Source organism: Nicotiana sylvestris, chromosome 8, assembly GCF_000393655.2.
Source record: "Nicotiana sylvestris chromosome 8, ASM39365v2, whole genome shotgun sequence".
Classification (NCBI taxonomy): domain Eukaryota; kingdom Viridiplantae; phylum Streptophyta; class Magnoliopsida; order Solanales; family Solanaceae; genus Nicotiana; species Nicotiana sylvestris.
The window spans coordinates 148,272,621-148,295,824 of record NC_091064.1 but is presented as its reverse complement, the minus strand read 5'-3'; the positions used below and the strand labels follow the sequence as shown (position 1 = coordinate 148,295,824).

General features: G+C 38.2%; 1 protein-coding gene and 1 long non-coding RNA gene across 2 annotated transcripts; both read right to left on the bottom strand.

The window, feature by feature from the left end:
- Positions 1 to 1,912: 1,912 nt before the first annotated feature.
- LOC104230925 (uncharacterized) lies at positions 1,913 to 4,683 on the bottom strand. The gene is made up of 5 exons (XR_711981.2): positions 4,328 to 4,683; positions 3,669 to 3,768; positions 2,973 to 3,053; positions 2,306 to 2,410; positions 1,913 to 2,208 (listed from the first exon to the last, which is right to left on the bottom strand). It is a non-coding gene; the product is annotated as an uncharacterized lncRNA (long non-coding RNA).
- Positions 4,684 to 5,502: 819 nt separating this feature from the next.
- LOC104230924 (uncharacterized) lies at positions 5,503 to 13,507 on the bottom strand. The gene is made up of 8 exons (XM_009783838.2): positions 13,035 to 13,507; positions 9,511 to 9,669; positions 8,327 to 8,658; positions 7,053 to 7,392; positions 6,544 to 6,692; positions 6,344 to 6,437; positions 5,828 to 5,899; positions 5,503 to 5,722 (listed from the first exon to the last, which is right to left on the bottom strand). The coding sequence occupies exons 1-8, from the start codon at positions 13,395 to 13,397 to the stop codon at positions 5,678 to 5,680; spliced, it is 1,554 nt and encodes a 517-aa protein (XP_009782140.1). The 5' UTR covers positions 13,398 to 13,507; the 3' UTR covers positions 5,503 to 5,677.
- Positions 13,508 to 23,204: the final 9,697 nt, after the last annotated feature.

The following is a 23,204-nucleotide window of genomic DNA, read 5'->3' as shown; positions in this document are numbered from 1 at the left end:
TACCTGGACGGCTTAATGAGCTAATTGAAGGATCTTCATTTTCATATTTGGCTCGAAATTGTTTTCAGTTGTTTTTCCTTTTTTCTTGGATTTTGGTTTGGTTTTGTTGAGGCCGAATCTTTCCCAATGACGCTAGTGGTATTCATCATATTCTCCAATTGGATTTTCCAAAGAGTCTCGGCAGTCGCAACCAAGATCCCAAGGACAGTGTCCCGTAAAGGGGCATTTGAACCAGCAAACTCTTTTTCTTTCTTTGTCAAAGTGTTGACACCAGTCATGTTCTTCTATGATGCTTTGTATATTCCAGAAGAATTCTCCGTCCGGTTCATGGTATGTATATGTTGTATCTTTTGGCTGAATCATTTGGCAAGAGAAGATGGTTTTATTGGGTTTTTGGAGATGGGAATGGTCAAAGATTATGGAAATGGTTTTGTCATTTCATTTGGTAAAAGCTGGCTCACCAGATTGCAGAGATTCTTCCGGTTCCCTTAACTTTTCATAATTTGTGATCCAGGAATCAGGAAGGATTTTGACAAGCTCATCTCTAGAAATTTGTCTGGGTATTTGGGTACACATGATGTTTCCTTTGATAGCATCAATATTCAAGAGTAAAGCATTTTCTCCACCGGAAAGGCAGAGATCCATAGCATAATTTTGGACTCGCCACGCTATTTGGTGATGAAGAGTAGCTTGGATGGAATCTTTGGCTTGTGGGGCTCCCTAGATTTGGACTTGGATTTTTAGGGCTTCGGTTAAGTACGGATCATAAAGGGACATGTTGAAATTTCGAAAGATAGTTATGAATATTGTCCCGGCATTTAGGGTAACTTCGGCAGTACCCAAATTTGCATGTTGGTATTCTAAGTATCTTGTATCTAGAAGAGAAAGTCGAGCAACAACAGGTTGACCTTTTCTTCTGTGATATGTTAAAGCGATTCGGATAGCACCAAAATGGATATGGGTAAAACCATGGTTTCTCCATTGTCTAGGAAAATCATCTGGGATTTGAAGGGTAATAAATTATTCCTCTCGAGTGGCAAGAATAAGATGTTGGTCAAGTTTTGAGGCAGCAACATATTATTTGACTCCTTTTGGTATGTGCTTGACTATGGAACGGATTTGGGTCCATGGTGAACATAATTTTTTAACTAGATTAAGAACTAGTTAGCATAAATAACAGGAGATAATGTTGATAGGGAATTGAAAATAGTGCGCATTAATATTCCAAAGAATTTGAGCAATAATAGAGGAACATCAAGCAATAAATAGTAATAAATGGCATTTATGTAAATAAGGAGAATGATTCACTCAATATTGAATAAGGTGGATGATTCTTCTTTCTGACAGTGATGAATGACAGATAAATCCTAGAATGGTGGAACTATTCTCGGGTCTGATGGAAAAGTATAAAATAATAGATGATGGAATCTTAGTAAAAAGGTAGAGTTTGTATCGTTGCTAGAGAGAGAGTCTTCTTCTCAAAAAGTGTTCTTATCAAAATGAATATTACATGCCTTATCCCCTTATCTCTTTTTCTATTTATATGAGACATATCTCTAATCAACCCTAATGGCACAAGTGCAGAGAATATTCAATGAAATATTCTCTTTAATATCTTATTACAAAAACTAGTCGTTAGTGCTCTGTCCTTGATGCTCGACCTCGACCAGTGTTGACTGCCCGACCATGAGTCCCACTGTTTCCTAGTCGACTTTGACCACATCTTTTTTCTTAATACCAGTTTATGCTAAATTTCCGTAGGACAGATTTTGGCCTATACAACTTTGATTTGTTGGAGCAATTAAACTAATACAATATGATGGCATGTGAACTTGAATTCCGCTTCTATTTACAATGAGAAAATACATTATTATACTTTAATTAGATAAGCGTAACACCTACAGGAGATAAACTCAAAAAAATCTCTGAGACATATGAACAAAATATGATGGTGTAAATAAGATAAAATTGCTAATTTTGTTCCTCTCTAATCACCAAAAAGAATATTAAAATAATGAATTTAAAGATACAACAGATTGCATGGTTACTCAACTTCAAGATTAATTTCAACAGCCCTAGGATCATGTAGTTCATCTGCATTTTGATCAACCAAGAATGAATATGTACCATTTGGTAGCATCTCAGAATTAGAGGAACAGTTGCAACTCCCATGGCCCAAATAATCATAGCAAGCAAAACACCCTTTATCTGAACATACAAAATGTTTATTATAAAATAATAGTCATAATCATAATGATATAGTAATTCTTTTCATGTTAAAAAAATTTCCAACGTTAAGATATACCTGGATCAAAAATACTAAAAGTGTAACCAGTTTACATATGACTAGGTGGAAGAGTACAAATTTCTTGAACTTTTTGTGGCTATCGTCGATGTAATGGTTAATGTTCTGTAATAGGGCAAGAGAAACCGAATTACTTTTATGGTCAACATTAAATATCTTCTTATTGAGTTTTTTACATTGTCAGTTACTTCTTAAATAATATTTAAATAAAGATTGTTACTTTTGTTTAAGAAGTAACTGACAATGTAAAAAATTCAATAAATAATTATTTCCGTCAAAAAGAAAAAGTATACATTTGTTCTTTTAAATAAACTTTAGTGGAGTATATCGTCTATCATTTGAACAAGTATGCTTTATTTTGTAAATATTACAATACTCAATAAACGTACTAGACCAAGATTCAGAATTTAGGGATATTTACTGGACTAACCTATACAATATGGGTGAGCTCAACTGCTATCTCACTTCTTTCTTAGCCAACTTTGGTCCCAAAATAAAACAACTTTTATGACTAAAAAGATGTGGATTTTTTTTTAATTATAAGTAATATGGATTACTCAAAAATCATTGAGTTTGTGAAGCTTATAATCATCTTATCAAACTCAATAAATATAACATAAGATTAAAAAAAATTAATTGTAAGTCCTTTAACGAGCTGAAGACATACCCATCGCCAGTCAATCTTGAAGAATGTTGAAAAAATAATGGAACCTTGGACCCCTAGAAGGACACATACAAATATGATGTACTGACGTAGTAGTTAAGTTCCCAAAATTATAAAATGATGTTATGAGAAAAGAAAAATACGAGAACTCTAGAGTTTCTAAAACAAATTTTTGGTGTTAAATTGGTCCGTATTTTGCAATATACCAAAATACGATGATAATTTAAAAATGTTACAACATATAAGTTTTTAATAGTACTTTATACGCCTTGATAGATATTGTTACATAAATGAAGCTATTTAGGAGCACGAGTTGTAGTAAGGAAACAGTTAAAAAGGAACATAAAGTTTACCATTACCTCTATTTCAATTTCAAAAGACACTTGGAATTTCTTTTTATGTCAAAAATTCTCTTGGTGTTAATTCTTTGATTATGAGTAGATTGTAAAAAAATCGTGGTTAGATAGTAGTATAGTAGCTTAGATTGTCAAGACTAGTGTTAATTTTTTATCCAAGTGTAATAATAAAAAATTGAGGCTAATTTAATATGGTAATCAACAAAGTGTTTCACATGAAATGGAAGACATAACACTTTTTACATCAAGTAATAAATTTTTATTTTATTTTTTCATTTTGTTATAGAGATAAATTAAGAGATAGGTTAGGTAATTATGGGGTAATGAAAAAGTTGAAGGATACAAGGGCAAGTATTGAAGGAGTCATACAGTTAGCGACCATATGAGCAGAGAGACAGCTCAAGCAGACAACAATTCCAATCCCTAAACATGTGTAGATGAACCTGTTTCAATAAAGAATTTTGCCAATGCAGTGTTAGCTATAAATATTCTTTTATAATGAAGAAGTCAAATGTACAAAACAACATACACAATAACCAATTATTAAATTCATGAAAAAGAAAGGAGATTTTCTTTTTTCTTTTGAACAATTATTATTAGAGTCTGTTTTTGGTCTTTCTGTTACCAAAGAAGGTAAATTTAAACCCTTAATTAATTTGAATGTATGCTTTTATTCCATCGGCTTATAAATACCCAAGATCAAATGATTATTGGCTACTAATAAGTCAATAAACTAAGGAGTTAGGTGATTATGACAGGAAAAAAAATGTCTAGATAGTAGATACAAGAAGCTAAGAATGAATAGCATGCAAAATACAAGAAGCATTTTTAAACGGGATCTTTATACAAATAGTATACCGGATTCATTGTTTATCTTTTCTAGCCGGTATACATAAATTTATATACGATTGTACATATTGATTATATATCTATTATATAATTATTGATTATTTTTAGTTTAAGTGATAGGGTGAGTATCGGAACCAGTTGAATGCAACTCACAAATATGTGTTGTGAAGCCACCATCAGTCCAAGTCTTGTGAAGGCAAAGGGAGTAAAGAATCATGACAACTCCAAGAATGTTAACAAAGAGGTTGAGTGCCCTCATTGACTGCTGCAACCTGCACCTACTGCACCACCTTACCATTTCTCAACTCCACCAAAGCCTACTCTTTTCTTCTGAAAGGAAAATGAGCTTTAATACTCAAGGTATTTTGTGTTTAGCAAAGAGAAAGGAGTTTATCCTTAACTACAGATGGAGATATGGGGTTGGAGAATACTTTGAAAGTTGGTTGGTGTGGAGGTAGGTACTTTGTTGACGATGTGCACTACTTTACACATATTTTGGCTTTTGCATGTGGCAATAATGCTTGGAAAAAGACTTTAATGATGATTTGTACGCATTACAACATCAAGGGAGAACATTTCAGATGCCTAAGGTATGCACGTTTTCTAGAAAAGGTTTGACGTTTCAAACTCCTTTTAACTAACAAATTACGCAACTGTGCATATCACAAAAATACTTTTAAGAAAATACCCCTTTTAGTTTTAGGAGTAAGAAAAGTAGCCCTGAGTATTAATTTAACTTTACAAAAAGTCATTTCGTTCTTCGCTTTTCTTTCCTTACCATACAATATTATGATCGTTTATAAAGACAAACGAAGGCAATACATAACGCCTAATATATTAATTGACTATAATTAAGTGAAAAAGGTCAGCGTGCTTGAGATATGCTATGCATCTATTAGTTTTGTGTACACACTTGCGGGCAAAGTGAAGATATTTTGTGAGCATATAAGATTATTGATAGGCAATCATCCTTATCCGATTATAATAAGAACATGTATTCAGAAAATATAAACTGCAAATGCTTGACAAAATAATTAAAACTAAATCGCTTTCTGATTTTAAAATAACCAGTTCTTTTCGATTATAGTAATTGATGGAATCGACCATTTTTGGTAGAAACCACAAACTCAATGTGAAAGAGAAACAAAACCCACTATTAAACAATACCTACAAAATCAGTCAACGATAGCATAAGCACCAGATTTAAATGGCAGTGCAGGCATCAAGAACAGATCTAATGCAAGCAGTTAATGTTGTCAGCTGAACCCAAAGCTCCAAGGTTTTCAACTTTTAACAAAAGCCAACCTTGTATTAAGAGATTACAACACTAGAAAAAAATGGATTTAACTGGTCATTAATCAACAACTTCCGGTAACACAGTCTCAGAGGGGGAACAACAAAATGTATACTTTTTCCACTTTATGCATTTTCCTTCTTGCTTTCGAGTACAAAAATGAAAGCTCAAAATAAGCTAGCACTAATACTAGAACATAGGAAGATAGCTTACTCCAGCTTTATCCTGTCAATATCAGTCATGATCCCTTCAAGCTGGAAAAACACAAACAGAAGCAATCAAGTTAAGCACACATTGCATGAGTATTTGCGAGAGAAATTGAAAGAAAAAACTGACTTAAAATGCTATAGACGAATTACCTTCACAATCTGACGCAAGAAGTAATCTCCATACTTCTTGGCGGGTTTAGATTCTACTACGCGGATCATGTCCTGAAACCAAAGACAATGTGAATCACTTCACAGAACGTATCAAGTATTTACTCACGAGAAGAACTACGCGAACTAGGTCATATCAGATTTTACATATATTTATCCTCCAAGACTACTAGTACTGAAGGCTTATGAGAAAGAATAATCCAAAAGTTAAGACATCGGAACCAGCAACACAATCAAATAAGAGAAGCAGGCCACAGTACTTGTTTGCATCTCTCGACAGAAAACAAAGGTAGATGCCAACAAAAAGTTGACTATTCCTGAACTACTCAAAAAGGCATTATCTTGAACAAGATCCAACAAGAATAACCACCACAAAACCACACACACATTATCTAGATTATGTTAAATAAATATGGTTGTCAGCCAACTATTACCTAATGGAGAAAGAAGTAAATGAACAAAAAAGAACCAGATATTTACACAACATGTGTTTCTTACTTCATCAATGTAGAAGTCCACATCAGCATTAGAAGTTATCTTCCCATCGGAATCGACAGCATGTGTTTTGTGCTTGTATGTCATCAAAATTGTCCTGTGTAATATTGTACTCAGTATATCACTTATAAGCCCACAAAATCATAGATCACTTGAAAAAGTGCACCATAACAAATCTATTAAAAGCATAAGATGTTTGAGACCTTAAAGTGGGTTCATCCACTTCCATGTAATTTGCAAGCTTCCCCAGGGAGATTGTTGAATAGACTTTCAAAAAGGTCCTAACACCAGCTAACAATTGTTGCTGCTTCACTTCATAAAGGAAGAGCTTCAACTGTAGCCTATACGCATCCTGAAGCAGACAACATAACAAAATTTAGCAGCAACGCCACAACTGAGTAAAAGCTGAAGAAAACATGTGATGTGATGTGAGCATACAAAGCCATCCTTTCATGGTAGTTCAAAACGTGCAGTCAAGAAATGAGAAACAAGGAGCAATGGTACACATGAACTACACAAGGATACTTGCATGGAGGACGGAGGAGCAAATTGGATGTATTCTAAGCAAACGTTTCTAGCAATAAATGAACATTTGCATCGAGGGCTGAGGAGTACAATCTATATCTACTGTTTCTCTATATGTTTAACCTCAGCTTGCAAGTTGGATAGAGAGGCCAGAAATTAAGTCCCAGTTAAAACAGGTGTTGTATACCTGGTTGTAATTTACAAGAGGCTCCTCAAAACTTGGAGCAGAGGGAGTAATGAACTTTGGACATGCATATGAGAAGAGTTCATCATAGAGGGCAAAAGCCTCATCATCATATCTTTGCATTCTCGCCATCTTCTCACCATACTTCTCCCTTAATTGAGAATTGACAGTTTCTTCAACAAGTTTCACTTGAGGGCACAGTGACAAAGATATAGCCAACAGAGCATACATCTGCTCATTTTTCTTCAGTATCTGCTCGTACTGGGGTGACTTCTGGTGATACTGCTTTGTCTTATAAATATATAGAAGGATTTTGTTAAATTCTTGGATAGCGTCTACATACCTGTAACACAATGAATCCTTTTTCCAGATTAGAGAAAATAAAACTACGCTGCTAAAGCCAAAGTAAACACAATTAGAACTTTGAGCACTTGGGAACTTGATGAGGTGGCTCCTTGTGGATTTAAGAAGAAAAAAAGAGAATCGCCACTTTTCGCAGAATGAAATCTAATCACATGATCAAGTAAGGAAAATATCATCCGACTTCCACTGTTATTACAAATTGTCTGTAAACCAGCAATATTAAACAATACTCCCTCCGTTTCAAATTAGATGGGGTACTTTCCTTTTTAGTCTGTTCCAAAATAAATGACACATTTCTAAATTTGGAAATAATTCAACTTTAAACTCTTCATTTTATCCATTTTATCCTTAATGAAAAGCTTTTATAACCACACAAATGTCATGGCCCCGCAAAATTTTTAACCCTTAAGCTTTTAAGACCACAAGCTTCATAAGTCTTCTTTTATTTCTTAAACTCCATGCCGAGTCAAACTACCTCATCTAAAAATAAACGGAGGGAGTATCTTACTTTGAGAAAGATTCAGTGGATAAATAATAAGCGACGTGTCAGTATCTTCTCCAATTCACAGAAAAGTAACATTACCTAACCATTCAAGAAAAAGAAAGTGCACACTACTCTTAATATCAGCCGGTTAGTGAAGCTGCAAATTTATATAATCAATGTCATTTGCCTCTACTGTATCTTTTCAGTTTCCGATGACAAAAGGCAACAGTCCTTTCTTGATGATTCCGCTAGTTTCTTTAATTTGATAATAACATATTACAAGCAATTTTACACAATGAAGAATGGAATGCAGATTTTAAGAGATCCATTTAGTAATTTCTTAGCTATATAAAAGTGCTTATGATCATACAGAATGTGCAGTAGATGCAACACAAATGCAAGACCTGGGCCAAAATAATTACCAACATACCTCCTCAACATAAGATTAGCAAAGCCGTAGTGATAAATTGTGGTTATGTGGCTCCCAATAACACTGGTGTAAACACCTTGTTGAGTTATGTCAATTGGACGCAAGCACTTCAGGCCAGTATGATAATCACCCAACAGACAATGAACTCTGAGCAAGCCTATCATGCTGAAATAACCCAAAACCTTCAAGACATTACTTCCACCACTGTAATCATACCCATCAGTAGCAGTAAACTCTTCAAGACCTTCCTTCTCCCTCTCCAATATTTGGATTATCGTAGATTTCTCTACAAGGGCTTGTAAGAAATTGAGGACACCGTAGACATTCCAAGCCTAATAAACATCATTATTAGAGAAATTATTTAGGCAAGATGATACATGATTTATACAAATCATAATACAGAAATCTATGGGTAAAAACAAACATTTTAAATGTCCAAGTCAGTGTTTTACAACCAATCCAATACAAATCATAATACAGAAATCTATGGGTAAAAACAAACATCTTAAATGTCCAAGTCAGTGTTTTACAACCAATCCGATATCTTCAAATAATGGCCACTTTGCACTTTAATGCTTAATTCATATCCATCAATACCAAAGTACCATCACTTTTTGTCCCATCACTAAAGCCATTACACCTTTGTCCATTCATGCATGAACATCATATGCCAAAGTATGACCTTAGCTAAGCTAAAGAGCAACTCTTACTCAGCCACAGCAATGTATGACCTTAGTACAGGATAAAGAGCAACTATTACTCAAATGCAGCACGTCAATGACCTCTGGGTAATAAACTGAAAACCAGATAAAAAATGCCAGAAAACGATATTGCAGGTTGTACAGTTAAAAAAACAATGTTGCAAAATGCAGTTACTGCATTATAATATATGCAGATACATAATTCCTGAAACCAATAATTCAAGTGAACATAGATCACCCCAAGTCGATGTTGTAATATTCAAAACAATTTTCGTAGTTTTATCTAAAACCAAGTCATCACCAAATTTAAAAGAGTAATTATGCAAACAATAATGAAAAGCAAGAGAATGTTAAAATATCTTTAAAAGTAAAATAGAGAACCAAACAAACTTCAAAAGTATATTTCAGAATTTATAAATCATACAATATTAATAGGATAAACAAAACGGAAGAGGAAAAGGCATTGCAATCTGTAAGCCATACCTGGTCATATTGCTTCAGCAATGCAATCTCCTCCGCAGTTTTGTTCTTCATCTTTGCACGGTATTGACAGAATGCCTGGAATTGGTATACAAACTCATCTACCATGTCCCACAACCACTGATTTGGCAATTGCATGTTCACCACACCATGCAGCACAACCTACAGCAATGCACAGTCTGTATGTAAAACTCTGGACTTATTTCACGAGGCCAATAAATGACAGCTTTGTTCCATAGCTGCAAGTTTAGTATACTATAGCTACCACAATCTATAATGTAAATAAAGTGCATTCATCACCTAAAAAAGACATTCGCCCTGCAAGACCCACAGAGTACTGGCCCCAACTTTGTCCATCTACCAGATAGATGCTATTAACTATTTTGATAAGACTCACAAAATGGAGGGATTATATAGAATCAGGAGAGAGAGAGAGACCAAGAAATTTATACAGTACAAAGAGTCTCGCAACAAATGTTCTCAAAGAAATTTTATATAACACTTAGTTGTTCTTGTTGTACTTATTCATAATCTCTCAGTAATATATAACCACCACGGTAACTACACAGCAAGCATACCCTTGGAGATGATAGCATTATTCCATTCCTCATTCCCTGTAAAGCTTGGCCAAAACTAACTATCAAAATAGCCAGAATGACATATATTTAACGAATGTCTCCATGTCGGTGTGTAGTTTGAGGGAATGAGAGGTACCAAAACACATAATAGCACACATGACCAGAAAAAGTAAGTCAAAACTTGTGATGGGAAATTAAAAGAGTCTCTATAGTGAAGCTTGGTCATGAAATTTTGGTCTTGTTAAAAATAAAAATCAATTACGCCAAGTCACGAGCTAGTCAGACCGAATTCACCTCAAACCTTTCTTTATTTCTTCCTTTTTTTCTGAGGGAGAGGGGGAGCTCAACATAATACTTTTTTCAAGCCTAAGTCTGGCCAAGACTGATTCATGCTTGAAAAAAAGCCTTGCAGTGTAAACTAGTCAACCTATTATAGCACTATTTTAAACTATGATTCTATAATGAATCTCTACTAGTTTGTTCACCATTCTACTACACCTAGAAGCAAATCAAGTGACTAGTTTTTTCACTTACTTAAATGACCACCCTCTGCAAGACACTTTCATGATTCATCTTTCCTATCGAGTTTGTTCACATTTTTTGAACGGTCTTTCTTGATTCCCTCTTAATTTAACCATTCAACAGTAGAAGCCCTAGCCAAGGGCCCTAATCACAATCCATTTACCCCAAGTAAAAAACCATCCTGGCTCCAAATAGTCCCTCCCTCTATTCCCCCCGCCTCTCCCCTTTACCTTTAGTATGACTCCACAGGCAATCAATGCACACAAACTTAATCCAAACATTAGGCCCAACGCAACGTCTCTCATCTACTCATTCTGTCCATAGAACACACTCTAGACTTTGGATGTGTCCCAAAAGTTTGACATACTTCTATGAACAATATTAATATCTGCAACTTTTAAGTTTTGAATAATTCAATTCAGTTTAGTATGCAATTTAAAATTTCCATGAGAGGCTTCCCCAATCAAACTTTTATTGATAAATTATTTTCAACATTAACTTCTTAACTACCATTTATTTTCTAGTACAAACAATATATTTATATGATAATCGTTTTCTTTTAGAGTAGTCCACAATATTTACCACAAATAATAATAATATTATTATTTAATTTAATACAACTTCCAACCATCTAGAATTCAAATTCATTTAACTATCAAATTTTAAACTGTGATGTGACACTTTACCTTTCTAACTTTTCAACTATTATGTTAATATCTTCTTCCACCACCACGAGTATAATACACAAGTCAAATATTTTTTTGTTAAGGAATAACACAAGTAAAACAAACATCTTAAACTCCTGAGTAATATACAAGTGAAAGTAACATTTCAAATTGTGTGCCTAATTAGCTTATAATTATTATCTCACCAAACTGAGACATTAGTAGTCACGGCTCTAGCAAGGACTTTCTACAATTTTTGAGCATCTCAAAGAGGGCATCAACAACAGATGCCATCAATACTCAACCAATTTGGTACAAAGGGAGCAAATTATCTAGTAAATGGTGTCATTGTCTCCTTACATATGACTCACCCACCATACAATAGATAAGACTAAATAGCACAAGAATTGAAAAATCAGAAAAGAGAAAAGCAACCACAAATCAACTATACAAACATACACATAATTTTCCGCCTATTAAACCTATGTCAAAACAAATAACACTAGAAAAATCAAAAATGCCTATAAACAACAAGAAAACAGTTAAAACACTTCCAACAAAACAACTGCCCAGGAGCAAACCAGAGAACATTTCTTACCCCGTCCCCATCCTGCATTTGTTTCCTTGCATTACACCTATAACTTGACACTAAAAATTTCGTGAGCCCAATTAAAAAACTTATTCTCAGTCCAATTAATTTGTCACAGATGCAACTTAAGAACCCTCAAGAGCTACTATAGTAACATACGAATTCTGAATATCAACAATTTTGATAAAAATGATTCATTTAGACTTATGGAGTAGTCTAGAGCCATAGTAGTCACCGGTCTACTGATGGGGGGAGATTATGCCATCCCCCTCTCTCTCTATTTTAGTTGTTTTTCTTTCTTTTATGGAGAATGAGCATGATTTAGGGAGTTGAGGCCAAATATGATGTGCTCCAACACCAGTAACCATTATTTAGAATAGATTATATTAAAAAGATCCCAAACATAGTGAACTTCAGGTGTTTGGCATCTAAAATGACAACATGCTTATAAGTACATATACCATAGCTACACATACTATAGAAAAGAGAATACTTTTAACAAAAGTATATTAGTATTCAGAAAAGTACATCAGGTACCAAATACTAAAAATCATTCAACCCAAAATCCTGATTTAGTCACCAATATATGTCAAAAAAACATTTTCGAACTCCAAATATGAATCTAGCTTTGCAATCATGTTACTTTGCTAGGCCTAAACTATATCGACTTGCAAGGAGTCTGTTTAGTCTATATAGAGCCATGTATGTAAGTAAAAATCAAATAAAACCTCTAGTGTGAAAGAATCCAAATTATGAGAATTGGAACAAAACGTGTGCAAATGGAACGAAATGGATATGAGTTTAAGTTCTATACTTTGATGATGTAAAAAATATTTACACAATCAAGTAACTTAAAAGGTAATTGCAGGCAACCCCATTTAATAACATTAATTACACTGGTAGTGTAAAAAATTCATTACAGTGTGGGTGCATATAGTTTAAATCCAATGGATATTGAGACTCATGGAGCTGACACCAATTAGGTTGGAACTAAAGCGGATTAGTTTTATTGAGCTCGCTCAAAACTAATTCCAACATATCCTAATTCACATAATATGTTGCAGAGACAGCTACACTGAATACCACAATTACGCAAGCCAACACAACAACCAAAAAACAGAGATAAAAAGGCACTAAAATGGCATTTAACAAAGAAAAAAAAGAAAAGGGAACCTGAAAAAGGCTGCAATAATTATCCCAAGAATCAATCCGCTGTTTAAGAGTAGGAGAAAGCCTAGCGTACAAGTGACGGAACCACATTTCACGGTATAGCAAGCAGAAAACGTGGTCGTTATCAACGTAAGGCGCAACGGCATCAACTGAAGGCCATGGAGTTTCCTTGAACATACGCTCGCTTAAAGTCTGAAAAGAGGACTCGTACATCTGGTGAATCTCGTAAACATTTTTCTCCCTAATGTGCCTGTACAGATGAACCACGAACGATTTTACCGAATCCGGCACAAAATTCGGGTCGTACCCGGCTGAATCCGGTTGCTGTTGGAAACCTCCGTCTTCGTACTCGTACGATGCCGCCATTATTGAGAATCTGAGTTCGCGAGTTAGGGTTTAGGGCGGAACTGATTAACAGTGGTGAAGAAGAATGGCAGCAGAAGGTTTTGGGTGTTCTTGACCTAAAGAGTGTAAGTGGAGAAGATGGGCTTATTGGACTTTAAGGTCTTTGGACTTTTTATTCCTGGGCTTTTTGAAAATATTTGCGGCCTGCTTTTTGATATTTGTTTCGTGGGTAAAAATTGCATGGTGCGCCTTATTTGGTCGCTCACATTTAATTTATACCCACTTTTTTTAAAATTTTTAACTTGTACCCACTTTTTAAACAACTTTAGCTCCCTTTCTCCTCCACCTTGTCGTCCTCAAAGTTTTATTTTTTCTTTTTCCAGAAGTAAGGTTCATCCCTAAATAATCTACATACAAAATCGGCTCTGCACCAAGTGATCTTAATACTGTCAATTATCAACTATTGCATTGGTTTTAACATATGAGAGGAATAAATATTGATACCTATTACAATGTTACCCACAACGCTGCAGTGTACCTCCTTTCTTCCCTAGTCCAAGAAAAGGAAATAAATTACACATGAAATCACAAGGATAAATAATAAAAATACTACTCTCTTTCTATTATTCTGAAATTACAGATCTCGTGAAGTTTAATATTAAACGCTTTGCTCCAGCAGGTAGAAAGACTGGTTGTATGAGGCCAAGGAGATGATTAATGCATATAACATATGTAAATTTAATGTATATCTTTTCAGACTTTGGTCGCACACTTCTGCATCCAATCCTTCTTCTCTTGTGAGTTCACAACATTTAAATAATATACTTACAAAATAAAAACTTCAGCTCTAAAGCTGAAGTTCGACAGTTACAAAACAAAAACTTCAGCTCTAGAGCTGAAGCTTACAAACAAAAACTTCAGCTTTAGAGCTGAAACTTACAAACAAAAAACTTTGTCAGTTATAAACAAAAACTTCAGCTCTAGAGCTGAAGCTCAAAAACTTCAGCTCTAGAGCTAAAGTTCGACAGTTACAAAACAAAAACTTCAGCTCTAGAGCTGAACTTCAGGCCCGGCTACTAGAATGCTAAAGTTTTGCGTGATTGCCTTTGCTACTTCAGCCCCGTATGCTGAAGTTATGCGAAAAAGCGGGTACGCTTGCAATTTTTTTGCAAAGTAGGCACAAGTTAAAACGTGACACAAAAAACAAGTATAGATGCAAATGTTCCGTTTCATGGGAGTTTGGGACTTTTGCATCTATACCCGGTTTTAGGGTCACAATTGAATCAATATCCACTTTACAAAAAAAATTGCAAGCCTACCCACTTTACGATAGGGGATTTGCAGTCTTACCTTATATTTGTGCCACCTTTTAACTTGTACCCTATTTTTAAAATTATTGATTTGGTAGCCAGCTGATAAAAAATCCGTAATAATATGACAATTACACCCCTGACAAAAGATATAAAACCTTCATCACGCATTAATCGCGTGATTTGCAACCTCATTCGTGAAAAAAGATCTCCTCCTCTCCTCTCAGCAACTTTATCAAAAAATACGAAATTTATCTAGATTCATCTTCAGAATCACACTTGCATGAAGTTGTTTCATGTTGAAGCTAAAACTTCATGCTAATATAGCATGAAGTTGTTTCACATTGAAGCTAAAACTTCGTGCTAATACATGCTGAAGTTATATATCCTACAGTCTACAATTTTATCATAAGTTTTATCCGAAACTTCAGTCTAAAGATGCTGAAGTTATTTAGTTCATTTGCTAAAACTTCATACTAAACATGCTTAAGTTTTTTAGTTCATTTGCTAAAATTTCAGTCTAAACATGCTGAAGTTATTTAGTTCATTTGCTAAAATTTCAGATTAAACATACTTAAGTTACTTAATTCATTTGCTAAAACTTCATACTAAACATGCTTAAGTTTTTTAGTTCATTTGCTAAAACTTCAGACTAAATATGATTAAGTTTTTGTCTTGCAGTATGTAATTTTCTAATGAGTGTTTGCTAATACATGCTGAAGTTATTTAGTTCATTTTCTAAAACTTCAGACAAAATATGCTTGTCACGACCCTAAACCCGGACTCGATCGTGATGGCGCCTCTCGTGAAGACAAGGCCAGCCAACACACACCCAATTCATTTTAAGCAATTAAAATAATACAAATTAAGTATTTAACATAATAATAATCCCAAAATAAAGGTGAATAATACAATTTGCGGAAACAACACAGCCCGACATCGGGGTGTCACCAGTCACGAGCATTTACTAACCGATTAAAAATAGGAAGAGTCTACATAGTCTATTACAGAACTAAAACAAGAGAAAATAAGATAGGGGAGAAGCACTGGGTTGCGAACTCCGAGCAGCTACCTAGTGAATCTCTGAACCGCCTGAGCTAGAAGGAATCAACACTCGCTAGCGGGACCTAAAGCGCCTGAATCTGCACATAGGGTGTAGGGAGTAAAGTGAGTACTCCAACTCAGTGAGTAATAATAATATATGAAGACTAAGCGATAAGAAATCACATAAAAACACACCAACATGCTATAAGGAAGTAGTGTAAAACCAATAAAAGTAGTGAAACAGTGAAAACATATAAAGACACCTTAGTTCATAATAAGCTTCTTTAAAACACCCTTTTAACAGTTAAACAATTAAATGAAAGCAACTGGAAAAGATAAATACATAAAAATTGCCCCTCGGGCACAATACCAACAGAATCAGCTCCTCGGACAACAACATGGAACAACACCAGCCCCTCGGGCTATATCTCATATCACAATGGGTACTCGCGTTCACTGGGGTGTACAAACTCTGGGAGGGGCACCTTACGGTCCAAGCGCAATATCAAGCCATCTCGTGACATAATCACTAGGCTCTCGGCCTCATATCAAGCCAATTCATGGCGTACAATCTCAGGCCCTCGGCCTCATAATCATAAATCAGTGTATCACTGCTGCGGCGTGCAGCCCGACCCAAAGTAGTATCCTCACAATACAGGCCCTCGGCCTTACTCAGTCAGAATCTCATAAGCCACTCGGGCAACAGTAAAACATGATGCCCAACCCAAAATATCATTTAATGTGTTAAAACAGAGTAAACATGGCTGAGTTATGAAAATAGTAGAATATAGCATGACCGAGTACAATATAAAGTCAAAACAGTGAGGAAATAACAGTAAAAGTCCACTAAGGGTCCAATTAGTTGGCACGAGGCCCAAATATGACATTCCGCCCAAAACATGATAGAAAACAGTTTTCAATCAAATATGCAGTAAAACAGTCATTCGGGACGGACTAAGTCACAATCCCCAACAGTGCACGACCCCACACTCGTCATCTAGCGTGTGCGTCACCTCAATATAGCACAACGATGTGTGATCCGGGGTTTCATACCCTCAGGACAACATTTAAAATCATTACTCACCTCAATCTAATCCAAACTCTATCCCGCGACGCCTTTTCCCCTGGAATCGGCCTCAAGTCGTGTCGAATCTATCCAAAATCAGAATCATGACATCAAAATATGCTAAGGGAACGAAGCCTATGCGAAAATAATTAATTTACAACATAATCCCGTAATTAACCAAAACCCAACCCCCGAGGCACATCTCGGAATTCGATAAAATTTACATCAATAAATTCCTTATCTCCCCACGAGTTCATACATATCAAAAGTCCCAAAATCCGACCACAAATGGCCCCTCAAATCCTCAAGTCAAGGTCTTCAATACCAAACCCTAGTTTCCCAATTTTTTACCCTTAATTTCCATGATTACAGCTCTAATCCGTGAAATAATACCATATGATCGATTATTAGATTCAAAAATCTTACATCTAGACGTTATCCTTGAATCCCTCCTCAAAATCTCCCAAAAGGCCCCAAACCAACTTGAAATGGTAAAGAACAACTCAAAATCGCGAAAGAATCCTTTTATACCTTCTGGCCCAGGCATTTCGCACCCGCGGTCCAGCTACCGCTTCTGCGGTCCAAGAAGCCGCATCTCCGGTCCTCACTTAAATCCTCAATTTCTGCATCTGCGATGCACAATCCGCACATGTGCCATCGCAGGTGCGGTTCCTCAACCGATTCTGCGATTCCTACCTTCCTAGGCTCTTTCCGCATCTGCGGGGGTCGCACCTGCGGACTCCCAACCGCAAATGCGGTTGTGACAGCAGTCCTAAAACTTCAGCTGCCATTTCTAAATTCCAAACTTTCCGCCAACCATTTGAAATCACCCCGAGGCCCCCGAGACCTCAACCAAAAGCACAAACAAGTCACATACCACCATTCGAACTTATACCAATCTTCAAAATACGTCAAACAACATCGAATCAACCAAAACACATCGGATTCAAGCCTAAGGTTCCAAAATCTTCCGAATTACGCTTTTGATCAAAAGTCTACCAAACCATGTCCGAATCACTTGAAATTTTGCACACATATCCCAAATGACACAACGAAACTAGTGCAACTCCTGGAATTCCATTCCGACCCCTATATCAAAATCTCACCTATCAACCGGAAAACGCCAAAATTTCAATTTTGCCAATTCAAGCCTAAATCTACTTCGTACCTCTAAAATACATTCTGATCATGCTCCTAAGTCCCAAATTACCTCCCGAAGCTATCCGAACTATCGAAACTCACATCCGAGCCCTTTAACACATAAGTCAATATTCGGTTGACTTTTCCAACTTAAGCTTCCTCAAAAGAGACTAAGTGTCTCAAACCTTACCAAAACCTTTCTGAACCCGAGCCAACCAACCCGATCACACATAGAACCGATAACCAAAGCAATAAGAAGCAGAAATGGAGGAAACAGAGCGGTAACTTATGAAACGACCAGCTGGGTCGTTACATCCTCCCCCTCTTAAACAAACGTTCGTCCTCGAACGAGTCAAGAAACATACCTGAAGCCTCAAACAGGTGAAGATATCTACTTCGCATCTCCCACCCGGTCTCCTAGGTAGCCTCCTCCAAGGGCCGACCTCTCCACTGCACTTTCACTGAAGCTATATCCTTTGACCTCAACTTTTAAACCTGACGCTCCAAAATAGTTGTTGGCTCCACATCATTAGTCAAATCACCATCCAACTAAACCGTGCTGAAATTCAGAACTTGAGACGGATCCCCAATATACTTTCGGAGCATAGAAACATGAAATACCGGATGTACACTCATCAAGCTGGGTGGCAAAGCAAGCTCATAAGCCACCTCCCCAATCATCTGAAGCACCTCAAAAGGCCCAATGAACCGAGGACTCAATTTACCCTTCTTCCCAAATCTCATAACACCCTTCATGGGTGAAACCTTCAACAGAACCTTCTCACCAACCATGTAGGACACATCCCGAACCTTCCTGTCAGCATAACTCTTTTGTCTCGACTGCGCTATACGAAGCCTCTCCTGAATCACATTCACCTTTTCTAAAGCATTCTGTACCAAGTCTGTCCCTAATAGCCTAGCCTCACCGGCTCAAACCAACCAACTGGAGATCTACACCGCCTCCCATACAAAGCCTCATACGGAGCCATATGAATACTCGACTAGTAGCTGTTGTTATAAGCAAACTCTGCGAGCGGTAGAACCTGATCCCATGAACTTTCGAAATCAATGACGCAAGCACGCTACATGTCCTCCAATATCTGAATAGTGCGCTCGGACTGCCCGTCCGTCTGAGGGTGAAAAACAGTGCTCAACTCAACTTGAGTACCCAACTCTTGCTGCACAGACCTCCAAAACTGCGACGTAAACTGAGTGCCCCTATCTAAAATGATGGAAACTGGGACACCATGCAAATGAACAATCTCCGGGATATAGATCTCTACCAACCGCTTTGAAGAATAGGTAGTACAGTGCACGAACTTGGTAAGCCGATCCATAATCACCCAAATGGCATCGAACTTCTTCAAAGTCCGTGGAAGCCCAACTACAAAGTCCATGGTAATCTGCTCCCACTTCTACTCTAGAATATCCATCTGCTGAAGCAAGCCACCTGGTCTCTGATGCTCGTATTTCACCTGCTGACAATTGAGACACCGAGCTACAAATCCCACAATGTCCTTCTTCATTCTCCTCCACCAATAATGTTTCGCGGAACCCGAATGAATAGAATACCGCAAGCTACGGGCCTCCTCTAGAATCAACTCCCGAAGCCCATCTACATTGGGCACACATATCTGGCCCTGCATCCTCAACACCCCATCATCACCAATAGTCACATCTCTGGCATCATCGTGCTGAACTCTGTCCTTAAGGATAAGCAAATAAGGATCATCATACTGGGGCTCTCTGATGTGATCATATAAGGAAGACCGAGAAATCACACAAGCCAATACCCGACTGGGCTCCGAAATATCCAACCTCACGAACCGATTAACCTAGGCCTGAACATCAACTGCAAGAGGTCTCTCCCCAACTGGAATATATGTCAAACTCCCTATACTCACTGTCTTTCAGCTCAAAGCATCGGCCACCACATTGTCCTTCCTCGGATGGTACAAGATAGTAATATCATAATCCTTTAGCAACTCCAACTATCCGTTGCCTCAAATTGAGATCATTCTACTTGAACAAGTGTTGGAGGCTATGATGATTAGTAAACACCTCACAAGACACACCATACAAGTAATGCCTCCAAATCTTCAACAATGGCAGCCAACTCCAAATCATGAACAGGATAGTTCTTCTCATGGGGCTTCAGCTGACAAGAAGCATAAGCAATAACTCTACCATCCTGCATCAATACATACCCAATACCAACTCTCGAAGCATCACAATACACGATATAAGAACCTGAAGTTGATGGCAAAACTAACACTGGAGCTGTGGTCAAGGCTGTCTTGAGCTTTAAAAAGCTCTCCTCGCACTCATCCGTCCATACAAATGAAGCACCCTTCTGAGTCAACTTGGTCAAGGGCGATGCGATAGATGAGAATCCCTGAACAAACTGGCAGTAATAACCTGCCAAACTGAGAAAGTTGTGAATCTCTGTGGCTGAGGATGGTCTGGGCCAACTCTCAACCACCTCTGTCTTCTTTGGATCAATCTGAATACCCTCATTGGACACCATGTGCCCCAGGAAAGCCATTGAACTAAGCCAAAACTCACACTTGGAGAACTTTGCATAAAGCTTCTCCTCCCTCAACCTTTGCAACACAACTCTCAAATGCTCCAAGTGCTCATCCTAACTACGTGAGTATACCAGAATATCATCAATGAAAACTATGACAAATGAGTCGAGATAAGGCCGGAACACGTTGTTCATCAAATGCATGAACGTTGCTCGGGGCATTAGTCAGCCCAAAAGGCATCACCAAGAACTCATAATGACCATATCGGGTTCTGAAAGCCATCTTAAGAATATCCGAGTCCCTGATCTTCAACTGGTGATAACCTGAACAGAAATAAACCTTGGAGAACACCCTCGCTCCCTGAAGCTGGTCGAATAAATCATCAATGTGAGGCAAAGGATACTTGTTCTTAACTGTTACTTTGTTCAGCTGCCTATAATCAATGCACATCCTTATCGTGCTATCCTTCTTCTTCATAAATAGAACCGGCGCACCCCAATGCGACACAATAGGTCAAATGAACCCCTTATCAAGGAGTTCCTGAAGCTGCTCCTTTAACTTCTCCAACTCTGCTGGTGTCATACGATACGACGGAATAGAAATGGGATGAGTGCCCAGCACTAGATATCTGCACCGATATCCCTCGCAAAGTCTAGATACGAAAGACAACCCTTCCTAACCATACGCTGGGCCTTCAAGAATGAAATTACCCTACTAGGAACATAATCAGTCAAATCTCGCCACTCAATCCGTGGCACACTCGGCATAGCCAATGTCACTGTCTTAGCATGACAATCCAAAATAGCACGACACGGAGATAGCCAATCCATGCCCAAAATAACATCGAAATCCACCATACATAATAACAAAAGATCCCCCACCGGAGTAGACCATACACGATCGGTACACACGCTCTACAACAACAGTATCGCCCACCGGAGTAGATACATGAACAGGTGAAACAAGAGACTCACGGGGCATATCCAAATAACGAGCAAAGTATGATGACACATAAGAATAAGTGGAACCGGGATCAAATAATACAGAGGCATCTCTGTGGCAGACTGAAACAATACCTCAAATAACAGCATCGGAAGCAATAACATCGGGTCTAGCTGGAAGTGCATAGAAACGGGCCTGACCGCCACCTGATTGACCTCCCCATCTAGGGCGACCCATAGCTGACTGACCTCCACCCCTAGCTGGGTGGGTGGGTGGTAGTGAAGTAACTGGTGTTGAAGCCGATAACTGACTCCTTTGTTGAGATGAACCCGCAAGATGAGGAGGATACCGCCTCCACATATGACCCATCTCTCTACACTCATAGCAACTACCGAGTGCTGGAGACGGGACTGAAGGGAACCCTAGCACCAGAATGACTAGCAGATGCACCTGGCATAGAAGAGCCCTGAACTGATAGAGCACGGGACGAACTTTGAGCTAGAAGGGCACTAAGTGATGACTGGCCCTGATGAGAACTATGTGAACCATAACCCGACGACGCCCCACGATAACTTGGGCGAGCTACCTAAGCATTCCTGAATGGACGGCCTCTACCGTGCTGAAACTGACCTCTCGAAGGAGCACCACCATAACTACCAGATCCTCGAGGCCTCTTGGCCTCCCTCTCATCTCGCTCCTCGCGACGAACTGACTCAATCTCACGAGCAATGTCTACAACCTTTTCAAAAGTAGCACCAGACACTCTCTCCCTGGTCATGAGAATACGAAGATGATAAGTGAGGCCATCAACAAACCTCCTAATCCTCTCTCTGTTTGTCGAACCAACCAAATATCATGACGAGCTAACTTGGAGAGCCTCATATCATACTGCATCACAATTATCTCTCCCTGACGCAACCACTTGAACTGCCTTCGCAGCTCCTCTCTGCGAGACTGCGGCACATACTTCTCCAAAAAGAGAATGGAGAACTGCTGCTAGGTAAGGGGTGCTGCACCAACAGGCCTACACCTCTCATAAGCCTCCTACCAAGTGAAGGCAGCTCCAGAAAACTGAAAAGTAGTGAAAGCAACCCCGCTGATCTCCAGAATACTCGATATGCGAAGAATCTGCTGACACTTGTCCAAGAAACCCTGGGCATCCTCGTCCTCTACACCACTGAAAGTCGGAGGCTGAAGTCTACCAAACCTCTTCAACCTGCACTGCTCGTCCTCTGGCATGGCATGAGCTACATAGTCCTAAGCAGCTGCAACCGACTGGACTGGATGTGCCCCAGGTGTCTGAAGTCCCTGCACGACCTACTCAGGTGTGCGAGCGACGGGACTTTGAGTGCCTCCCCCGGCCTGAGAAGTAGTTGCGGCTATAGAAATTGAAACCGCCTGAGCTAGGCCAGTGCATACTGATAGAATCTAAGCCAAGGCCTCCTGAAGACCTGGAATCACAATGGGCACAGCTGGTACCTGAGCTGGTGCTACTGGAGCATCCGCAACTGGGACCTGATCCTGAATTGGGGCGGCTGGTAGATCTGTAAGTGTTGCCCTAGCTGTTATGTGGGCCATACCCCTGCCCATACCGCGACCACGATCGCATCTTCGACCTCTAGTGGTCGTAGCTAGTGGTACTGGTGGTCGTCCATCCTGATCGGTAGTGCGTGTCCTCACCATCTGTGAGAGAATAGAATAACAGAAGTTTAGTACTCGGATCAACAGATTCACACGACAAGAATTTCAAGAATATGAAGTTTTTTCTAAAGGTTCTGCAGCCTCTCGAGGATAAATA